The 11649-nt window shown below is 39.4% G+C and overlaps 1 protein-coding gene and 1 long non-coding RNA gene across 2 annotated transcripts; one reads left to right on the top strand and one right to left on the bottom strand.

Annotated features, from left to right (window-relative positions):
* The first annotated feature begins 264 nt into the window (after positions 1-264).
* sar1b (secretion associated, Ras related GTPase 1B) lies at positions 265-8844 on the top strand. The gene is made up of 7 exons (XM_018691757.2): positions 265-444; positions 3645-3720; positions 5330-5449; positions 5703-5768; positions 5945-6048; positions 6452-6583; positions 7125-8844. Exons 2-7 carry the CDS (start codon positions 3663-3665, stop codon positions 7239-7241), a joined length of 597 nt encoding a protein of 198 aa, XP_018547273.1. The 5' UTR covers positions 265-444; positions 3645-3662; the 3' UTR covers positions 7242-8844.
* LOC127143672 (uncharacterized) lies at positions 7691-11364 on the bottom strand. The gene is made up of 2 exons (XR_007815238.1): positions 11306-11364; positions 7691-11118 (listed from the first exon to the last, which is right to left on the bottom strand). It is a non-coding gene; the product is annotated as an uncharacterized LOC127143672 (long non-coding RNA).
* Positions 11365-11649: the final 285 nt, after the last annotated feature.

Below are 11649 nucleotides of genomic sequence, written 5' to 3' on the forward strand. Positions count from 1 at the left end.
CCATAAAATAAGTGACATTTAAGTGCCTAACAAGATTATTTTCATGACTTTACGAGCGAAAAAGCAAACGATAGAAGCTACCGAGCTGGTGGGCAATTGTTTTGTGGCTTTATTTGATCTTTAAGCCAGTCACAAAAGCCCTGATAAAATATAATTATTAAATGTGTGTATTATTTTTTTTAAATAAGAGCACGTCTAAACCTTCTGAATATTTCAGTTCGCCTGCCGGAAAGATGACTGTGAAACATAAACAGGAAGCGGCTGGGCAGAGTTTTGGGGAGTAGTTGGACAGCCATTGCAGTGTCGTGGCTCAGTAACAAAACACGAAAAAGGAGAGGAAGACCTGGCATTTCGCAGGCTCTCTTTTTTATTTGACCGGGAGACCAATTTACATGAGTATAAGAGCTAACACACTCGTTAAACCAATCTACATCTAAATAACGGGTAAGTTTTTTAATACGTTTTCTCCTGGGTGACCAGAAAAGAGTCTTATGTTAGCGGTCGGCATCTCGGCTAGCAAATTATCCCGGCTGCTAACGATGCTACGTTAGCTTTGCTAACACATAGTTGGCTAACTCGCATATTATCAAAGAGCCCTTAGTAGGAAATAAACTGAAGTTGAGCCACCGTTATGTGTATTTTAACATCCACGTTTATTACTAGAAGGAAAATACTCGTACTATCACACGTCTCTCTTGATGTTCGTAAGCTGGTGAAGTATTTCTTTAGCTAACTGCTAATTAACCAACGTAGCTAGTACCCTTCGATGCAACGTCGCCTCTTGGAGAATTTGACACGTAGCTAGTGGCTTCCTGCTAGCCAGCCTGTTAGCCGGCCTCACCCAATCTATACAAAATAAGACTTAATGTTACATGTCTAACTTTGATTTGATATGTACTTATAGTTATGCCGTTTTATTTTTAATTTTTTTGACTATGCGGAACCTGACTGAAATCAATCATCCGTGTAACGTTAGCCGGTAGGGTAAAGGTTAGCTAACTTCAGTGCTACGTTGACAGCAGTTGTGATAACTAGGCATCCACTGTCGTTACTGTAATACGGATTCGTAATTTAGAGCCTGGGAAAATGGGAACTAATAGGGGGAATGTCTCCTCAAGGGAAAAATGTGTTCTACACCATATATCTAAACTAGCGCTGTTATGCTTTCACAAATAGCATATTTTCAAATGATTTTTTTGTGTTTAATTATGAGCCACATTAACAGTGGTTCTTCAGACGTTGAAGAATTAACTCAGAAAGTGGATAATAATAAGGGCAAACTATCAACACGGGTGGCTAGCGATTTTTGAGTAAGTGCTCTTAGCTTGAAACTATGCTGTTAAGTTCACCTGATAGATTTAATCAAGAACAGATGCCTCAGTGATGGTGAGTTTAGATCTGAGGGCTTTTCTATCCAAATTCTTTCTGTACACCTCCAGTAATTTTGACCTGGAAACTAGCAGTTTTTGTCACAACTTTTTTATCAGTCACCTGGAAGGATCAGTTGTTTTGATTGGTTGTTGTAAGGGAACATAATTGGTAACTATTGTGATATTCCATTTTCAAGAAAAAATGCTAAACATCCTCTGGCTTCAGTCTCACAAATGAGAGAGTTTGCTGCTTTTCTTGGTCTTACATTATAGTTCTATGATAGAACACTGAATATTCTTTATTTCTGTTTTTTTTGGCTTGACAAAACAAGACATTTAATTACATCACTTTGTGCTCTAGGACATTGTGAAGGACATCTTTGAATGGTTTTGGGTGTTTTCATAGACCAAGTAATGAATAATTTAACTGAGAAAATAACAGACTGATTGATCGATAAGGATAATAATCATAAGTTGCAGCCCTACTTTAATGTGGTTGGTCATGCTTGTTTTAAACTCACGTGTATGTACTTTCAAACTGTTTCACACTCACAGCTGCATCACGCCACACGTGGGAGCATCAGACTGTACTGCCAGCCCACAGTGTCGTAGCAACCACTGGAGGCGGGAGCAGCAACATATGGGGCTTGAGCGTAGCAGCAGCTGACGTGTAGTTCAGCTGTATTTTCTGTATTTGCGTGGTCTTGACCTTTGGCTACCTTATACTTTAGCCCTGGAGTTGTTTGCACGTTACGTAACTAGGGCTAGAGGTCGCCACCAGCTTACCTTGTTCTGATGCCTCTGTAATGGTCACAGAGAAAATTAAAAATTTAGAAAATGATGTGTGTGTTTTCAGTGGATCAAATGTCATGGTTTCATAGGGGGAAAACTTTGATGTAACCAAAAGCTTCTCCTTTGGTTATTGAGAGAGGAAGTTTGTTAGTTTTTTTTCTGCTGTTTTTTTCTCAGATTTTCATGACACTTACTGAAGCATTTGATCACATGTTGCTTAAAAGAGGGGAAAAAGAAGCTTGCGTGAACTAGAATGACAAATGAACAAAGCAAATGCTTTTCCTACACAGAAACGACAAGCTGTTCCATGTAGCAAGTCCGGGAGTAGTTGACAGTTGCAGCATGCCCTATCTCAGATCCATTTAGTTTTGATTGAAGTACAGTCTGGCTCGCTTATCGTGAAAGGCTAAAACTAGGCTTTATTTCCAAGGCCCTTGCAGATGGCTTGCGTTGAACAAAACACTCATGTTGCCCATTGAGGAGCTGTCAGATTGTATGCAATCAGTGCTCTGAAACTTCTGTCCCCCTGTCCAAAGACTCCTACTGGAACAAACTTATCATTGGCTGTTGAAAGCCAATCATTGTTCTTATCACCAATTGCCAGTATCTTATCTGATAGGTTGAGGCAGGCTTCATTCATAGTGGTGAGGGGTGCTGATTTTTTTTTTAATCTTACTGTCTGTCTTCTGATGTCTGATTCGTTCTCTTGTGTTCTGTTCACTTGTTGGTGCTTTCAGGTACTTTCCCGTGTAGAGTCTGGGACTGTAATAAAGATGATGTTAAGCCATAATTTAGTTCAGCAGTCCACTGCTGAAGAAAATAAATTTCTTTTTAGATCTGCATAATATGAAGTGAATACCAGTTACATTTAAAATTGCAGTGTTTTCATCCATATATTTCCTCATGCTAAAAAGTAGCCCTACCAAATATGTAATTTACTGAATTTATCTTCCTTTTTAATCTCCTTCCAAAAACCTGACCCTCGGCATTGTATATCAAAATTTTAATTTAAATTTGCACATTTCCCTACCATCTGGTGTTTTTAATGGAGATTTTACAGGCATGCCGAGCCTCTTAAATGCTGCCATTGTGAAAACGATTTCAGGTTCAGTATTTGGTTCATGCTCGGGATAAAGAGAGATACTGTTCAAATCTCCTCCAAAGTTTCCTGCCACAACAGTTTAGTGCTGACACTCATTTCTAAATGCATAGAGTTCAGGATAGGTAATACCTCTGTCCATGTGAAAGGAGACACTGTATAATGTCACTTGTGTATTATAATTGAATTATACATATTCAGAAGTGGAGTATTGGGAGAAAGTACCAACATTAGTTTACCTGTATCTTGCTTCAATTTTGCTCATTCGCTCTATGATACTGATGGATGTTACAGCAAAAATGTTCCAGTTTTTTTTCTTGTTCTATCTGTGTGTGTGTTCATGTCTTTTTACCCCTGTTTTTTTCCCATTGGTTGTTTTTCAGGATTCAACAGCTCCGGATATGTCATTCCTATTCGAGTGGTTTTATAACGGTTTCAATAGCGTACTACAGTTTTTAGGTGAGTACGGGTGATCAGACACATGAACTTGAAGTAAACAGGAATTCATTATTGAAGGCCTTAAAAAGATATCTTCTGGTAATTTGAGAATGAGTATATCTTCAGTGATGACAAGAAGAATGTTAGTTGTTACAGCTACCGGTCTGTCTCACCTCATGTGTACAATGAAAAGTGGGGCTAAGACTGTTGTGCACAATGGTAAGCTTTGTTCCTAGAAATCCACTCCTGTTGTGAGAGAGACTAATAAGACAAGGCAGAGTTTCTCTCTAAGTGTTTGTTTACTTTGTGCCTGCAGACACAAATCTGAAACACAAATACCCTGATGGCTCACCAGGCACCACTCCTGAACAGCAGATCTACAAAATTTTATGTTTTAGCAAAGTTACCTCCACAGCTCAAGCGCTTCAGGGTCAGGCAAAACTCATCAGTTTATTTCATAATCAAAGACATTACAAGGCTCTTTTCACACTGACCAGTTTCTAAAGTGGTCCATGTGGTAAGAAATGAATGAAACACCATCTTCACTGTCCAGTATTGAAATGTTTCTGTGTAGTTTGAATGGGCCTTTATAGCTTTTTGCTGAGAGCACTAACACAAGCTGACTTATGGCCTTGGTTCCCATTGGGGCCACACATGCTACTTATGGTCCTGTAAAGTGGCTTAGCTAAAAGCATCCACCAAATGGCAGATGTCATGAAAGGCGCATAAAGGAACTGTCTTTCAGAAACATGGCAAGATTTTTTCACCCCAGCTTTTTAAATTTGCCAGTGATGAAAGTGTCCATTTCAGATGTGCTGGAAAATCTTGTTATGTGTACCAGCTGCTCTTCTCCCTAGCGTGTGCTGTTCTAGTTTCTGTGTCAGAGCTGCTCCTGTGAAGCAGTCGTTCCTGTTCTCCCTGTCAGACAGGTTGCATGGTGCTGTTGTGAGTAATGATGACATCTATTCAAGCTGACTCAGTCAGAAATTTCACAAATCCACTGGGTATCTCTATGCTGACTCAGAGAGTGGTAAACTCAAAGCCTTGTAATCTTGTCAGCAAAGTTGAGGAAGGAGTGGCCTTGGTTGCACCTGTCTTGTGTATTCAGGTAATCGGAACGCCTGGAACTCACAATGAGAGTAAAATCTGGTTGGTTTGCCTTTAAACAAAAAGCATTTTTGTGTGTTTTATCCTGGAGAATAGTGGGTTATAGCAATGTGACTGAATACCATAGGAGTGGCTTAATTTTTTTGTTTCATTTAATGTTCACAGTGTGATGTAGAGATTAGAGAATGGCAAAATCTGTAGATGGACTACATTCACTGTTTTCATCAAACAACAAGGGCACTGTGTGAACTGAATATCTAGTACATGCCTGAGAACAAGTCTGAACATGGCAATTCAGGTGTCACATTGACGCTTTGAGGATTGATTTTTGTTTTTCAAACCCAAGTTCTTAAAGCTATGACCGAGCTTCAAAATCAGACTGATCACCTGAATTCAGATGTGGTTAGTTTTTCTTATGTGTGAAATTTTCAAAGACTGAGTTTTGAATATTGTGATGCAGACCATCTAAAAAGATTTCTAGTGTCCAGGCTTGCATTCTGAAATGCTTCTGGCTTTGTTTCAGGACTGTACAAGAAATCCGGCAAGTTAGTATTTCTTGGCCTGGACAATGCTGGTAAAACGACGCTACTGCACATGCTCAAAGATGACAGATTGGGACAGCACGTGCCAACTTTACATCCAAGTGAGTGTGGTGCTACTTTCTCTTTCTCACATGCAAATCCACACATGTTCACTTATGTATTGAAAGCCATCCATGCAAAAAAATAAAAACAAATCAGGCTGATTGTTCACAGACATTTGTTATCCATTTTCAAATAAACATTTTTCTTACAGCCCTGTTAAATGGCTATTGTGTTGACATGATTCGTGCTTTACATGTGGAAATACACCAGCCAATTTTTCAAATTTGCTCATTGCTCTTTTCTTTTCCCCAGCCTCAGAAGAGTTGACGATTGCTGGCATGACCTTCACCACCTTTGACCTTGGAGGCCACGCACAAGGTGTGTGTGGGGGGGGGGTTGGTATACTGATGGAGATAGACATTTTCCTCCAGGCAAGATACCTTACAGAGGGAAAAAGTAGCATGCAAATTCTGCAGCACCAACACTCCTGCTAACATGGCCAATACAATATACCACTGTAGATGACACTTTTGTTTGTGTTTTGCTTCACACAGCCCGCAGAGTGTGGAAAAACTACCTCCCTGCCATTAATGGCATTGTCTTCCTTGTGGATTGTGCGGACTTGACAAGATTGGCTGAATCAAAAGCAGAACTTGATGTAAGTACCTCCAACCTGCTAGTTTGACCTCGCACTGTTGAGAAGTGCTTTTGAGAGAATCCAGAACTGCTCTAAATTTTCTACATGTGCAATTTTGGTTAATTTGTTAGTGTTTTGCACCTGATGTCAATTATAAAACCTCTGCGCTTTTTTTGTCAGTTGTGTCTATAAACAAATGAAGGTGGTTCAAGAAATATTTTTTATCAAAGCAGGTGCAATTCTTGAAAATTTAGGAAATTAGTAGTTACACTAGAAGTAAATTACTCACAAAATCACTCCTGGAAGTCACTAAATATCATTCAGGCATCACGTTGATGCGTAACATAATGAGGGTAGTTTTTTTCTTTATCTTCTTAAGGACAAAAATGAAGCCCAAACTGTAAAATCTTTTCTACCCCTCCAGGCGTTAATGACAGACGAGACCATCGGAAATGTGCCTATCCTGATCCTGGGTAACAAGATCGATAGACCAGAAGCCATCAGTGAGGAGAGGCTGAGGGAAAGTTTTGGATTGTATGGACAGACGACAGGCAAGGTAAGAAGACGCAACAACAATATTTATGTGTAAGGACAGTATGTTATACACTATTTTACCAGAGACCAGACAAAAGTTGGAAAAGAGTTAGACTATGAGAAGATGAGTCTCCATCCTAAAACACTGACACTGAAATGTTACTCAGTAATGGCTTCAAAACAGACACAAACCCCTGCATTTCTGGTGAAATATATTACTGCTACCTGGTCTGTTTCTAAGGTTAAGTATTAATATCAGATTTTAGTTTGCTGGGTAGAGATTTTTCTTGCAGTAGTTCCCTTCTTTACCTGTTTGCCAAGTTGGAGAGAAATTTAACCCCTGTGTTTTTTACATATTTATTAAATGTATTTAAACCCAGTGCTTGCTCTTGATCTCAAACTTACTGCAACACAGATGATTTCTGTTTTTGGTTGTTTTTTGGGTTAAGAGGACAAGGTTACTGTCTTTTTTCTTGAAAAAGGTGGTGCAAAAACTTGACTTTGCATTTGATAATTTTAAAAAAATTGGATTTAATGTGACTTTTCTCCTGCTTTTCTCTTAGGGCAACATTCCCATGAAGGAGCTGAACACAAGACCACTGGAGGTGTTCATGTGCAGTGTGTTGAAGAGGCAGGGCTATGGCGAGGGCTTCCGCTGGCTCTCCCAGTATATCGATTAAAGAAGCCAAGTAGCCGTAACATACCAACACCACCACCACCACCACCACCACCATCAGGGGGGCGCTAAACCCAACCACTTAAAGACGCCCGCCATTGCCACAAGTACCATCATACTCAGCCCCATGTTTGGTTAAACAAGTCTGCCTCCACCTCCAGAGAAACCAGTACAACTTGATCCCAATAGACTTTTATTGGTCGAACATTTGGTTCTGCACTTACAGCATTCATACCTGTATGCGCGCACACACACACACACACACACAATACGCTCGTTTCATCTCTCTTTCTTTTTCTAAGAGAGTAACATAGCATTAGTTCCACAGCAAAGGGTGTTCAAATTCAAACGGATGAATCTTTTCTATATTGTGTCTGTCGTTTGCTGCCCTCTCTCCCTCCCTTTCTGCCATCTGTTGAGTGTGATGATAGATGCGTTATAACTGTAAATCTGTACATGTATCAAAAAATCCCCAGCGCCTCTTCCCCCTCTTCATCCCATTTTGAGCAATGACAGAGAGCAACATAGTTGTATACATTGCAGTACACTTTTTTTAACAGTAAAGACAGTCATTCAACATTATATTTAATCACTGAGTTTTGGTTTCTCCAGTTTTTTTCTTTTCTTTTTTTTTCCTACATGATTTCAATAAATAAACTGTGTGGCCACGTATACAGCCCTCACTATAGACATGTGGCTGTTTCACCCATTTATTAAAATGGACCAGTGCATTTATCTTAGTGATCCATTTATTTTGGTTACTTGGGAGTTAAAATACTTTTGTTCCAGACTTCTTTCTTGTGGGCACAGAAGCATTGAATGGATCTAAGTAAACTGTGGGCTCCCCTTTTTTAAAGAGAAGCATGGGGTGGTAGTGAAGCAGTGGGAGGAGAATTTTAATAGAAAAATAATACTGGCTATAACCCCCGTGAGGTTTGATGAAATCGTGTAGACAGCACAATGGTCAGTTGATGCAAAGAAAACTATTTAAGTAAATGAAGCTTTTGAATAAATAGCTTGATAATAACATGCAGTAAGAGATGAAGGGAGGAATAAACAGATGGTTGTAACATCTAGTAGTTGTCATCAATATTAATAGTTCATCCTACAGATGTATTTTGCAGCGCAGACCTTTTTACAGGGTGAATCTAGTGACCAAGCGTAGATAACAGAGGACACAATCCCATAGTGGGAACAGGTAGATAGGCCTACGACACCTCTAAGAAAGGGACCATGTATATATGAAATGTACACCAACATCGTACATGGATTTTGTATTTATAAGTGGTATCCTTTGATCTTTGTGCATTACCAGAAACTATTATGCATGCCTTGTTCTTTTGATTTTTAATGACCATTATTCCAGAGAGTACAACAGGAGGGAAGAAGATGCCAAAATTTACAATGAGAGCTGATTGTCATGTTTTTTTTTAACAGAAACAATGGAATTGCGCGTAATACACTCTTTTTCTGTCCCCGTCCCTTTGTGTCTCTTTCATTCCCTCATGACTACGTGATGAGCTGTTCCAACAAGGGTGGGACTTGCTGTTGTTTGCATCATAAAAATGTAATAAATGTTTGCAATGAATAACAGGCTTTAACATTGATCCACAATGAAGACTGATTTTTTTTTTTTTTTTTTTTTTGTCACTTCTTTGATGAGATCAGTGATTAAATACTCCGTTCCTTTACTTAAGAAAAAGTACCAGTGCAGCAGGAACACCAGTCATTCACTACAAGTTCTCCTTATGAAGAAAAATGCCCCCTGTGACTGATGAAGTGTTATATATTACATTATTAGATTGTTTGCACTTAACTGTTGAAGATGGTCAAGGTGGAGATAGTTTTTAAGTACCAGCACACTTCTGTGGTTTTACCACCAAGGGGTCTTGCCCCCTCTAGTGGGTCAAAAAATAAGTCCAAGTGAGATTATTAGTGGGATAATGTGCTACATAAATATGAATTAACATTTTGGACATTTCATTAATCTTGCCTGTTTGTGAAATATTGGAGAGTGTGACCTATTTAGACCTCAAACATTTATTTTAATAAAAACAACTTGAGAAGTTTAGAGGGAAAAACAATTTTGATGGAACTACAAACAACTCATGGGCATGTGAAACGTGCATGGGCTCCAAATAGACACTGTTTTTGGGGGGCGAAAAGGTGCAAAGAAGAATTGTTGGGAACTACTGGTTTGAAAATTTTGAATTTGAAAAGTAACTAATAATTAAAGCTGTCAAAACTGTGCAGTAAAAAGTATAGTATTTCTTCAAATACCTTAAAATAGAAATACTCAAGTGAAGTACAAGTATTTCAAAATTGCACTTGTAGTGAGATGACTGCATTTCATCATCTTGATCTAACAGTTGTAGCCTGAAGCAGGATTACATAGCATGTATACAGTTAACTGGAGGTTATGTAAATGTATCTTCAACACAAGCACTTTACTATCATGCCACTAGGTGGAGCACATTACATGAAAACCTATATCCTTAGGAGCACTGAGCAATTTATCTTCACTCTACACAGATGACAAGGTGAAGCATATTAATATGAATGATGCCAGAGGAATTCTTTAGAAGACAGGAACAGTTGCTGAGAGGATAATTTATTTTTCTCCCTTCAATTTTACATAAAGTGCAGGTGTAACACTGTCTGACAGGATAATAGCGTTGGGTTTATCCCACTAATTTATTGATCATGTCAACAAAAGCATCCAGTGCATGCTTTTCCTAGATTAAGTTCCAGGGAACCACAGGTTTGATTTTAGTATTCCACAAAAATCACTCACAGACTTAACAGCAAATGGATTGTTTTTATGTAAACAGTCGAGCTGTTTGTTGGACAGCTGGTGTCACTGTTTGTCTCCAAGGTTTCCTTTTCCAATAAAAAAAAACTGGTCACTGCAATAATAAATGACACCCTCTATTAATAATTGAATGTTGGAGGTTCCTTGACCACCTCCTCCACCACAAGGAGAGATTTTGAATATTGTTCCTATTCCCAATCGCAGCTCTTCCCAAGGTTTTACATACTGTAAGTCTGTATCTTAAAATAAAGGCAGTAGGATGTACACTGCAATGGACTGCCTCTCAAGCAAATTTCCAAAGTCCTGCAAGTAGATTTTCATACAGTATGTGAAAACTAAGAAATTAGTCCAAAACCTATGATATGAAATCAAAACTATAAGTAATATCAGTAATAATAATAATAATAATGATAATTTGGACAACATGGACAACTACTAGTTTGGTCCTTTAAGTTCACATTCTCTAATATACACAAAATTCTTCATAGTTCTTCACTTACATCAGGACATCTCACAGAGTATATATGAGGATATATCTTTATAAAGTCTATGGGTCATCCACAGAGTCCATGTCTTTCCCACACGCACTGCAGCACTCTCCTGTCACAATATCAGCCACACACACTCCCACAGCGATCAGCGGGGAGAAGACAGTCAGGACAACAGCCAGCAGCAGATGCCCACACACCCCACAGTGATGCTTCTTTCCCTGAGCTACCCCCACACCTTTTCCCCTGTTTCCTTCCCCTTCCAGGGCTGCGTTCACAGTCGGGGCCAGGGCTTTGGGTTTGGGCTGAGGTCCGAGACGTTGGCAGTGGGTCTCAGAACTGGTTTGTGACTCCTGCAGCGGTCCTGGCTGAGCCACAGTCTGGACAGGCTTACCACCATCACTGCGACAGAGGGAAATGTGGTTGCGCGGTGGGCTCGATGGGTCTGACTCCTGAGCTTCTTGCCCTGGATGAGGTGACTGAGGGTTGCATGTGCAGGACTGGTTTTCTACTCGCAGCACGAGTGGAGACTGACATGGCATGATGCAGGAGTATGAGAGGAGGGATCTCAGCTAGGTGGACTGTTGAGATAGAAAAGACTGTTTTAATAGGGAAAAGAACTAAACCCATACTGTAGGTTATTACTTTTTATATGGATACAAGAAAAGTTATCACCCTTGATTAAGACTATAATAATATGAGGGAAATGAAAAGGAATAAATTGTGGTAAGGTAAGGTAAGCGGTGAGTTAGTTATCAGATTTCTTACCTCAGGATGTGAAGTTTCGTGTCAGCTCTGCAAAGAAAACTGATGCGGCTCGTCTTCCCTCACTGCTATATTAGACACTAGAGGAGGTGACTTCCCCTTTCTGGTAACTTTGCTTCCATGTTCCTGCCAATCAGCATTCAAGACACACCTGAACCAAGCAACAACAATATACAAGAAGTTAACAAGAAGGGGTTGGACCTCCACTGTACACGGTCATTCAGAGGAAAATGCAATCTGATATTTTTTAAAGAAATTAATCCTCTTCCTGTATTATTAAACACAAGATGCTGAATAGCTTTGAAATTCCACGGCACTTGGTCAGACTATGTGAGGTGATTTTCCAC

The sequence above is a fragment of the Lates calcarifer genome, linkage group LG20, assembly GCF_001640805.2.
Source record: "Lates calcarifer isolate ASB-BC8 linkage group LG20, TLL_Latcal_v3, whole genome shotgun sequence".
NCBI lineage: Eukaryota > Metazoa > Chordata > Actinopteri > Centropomidae > Lates > Lates calcarifer.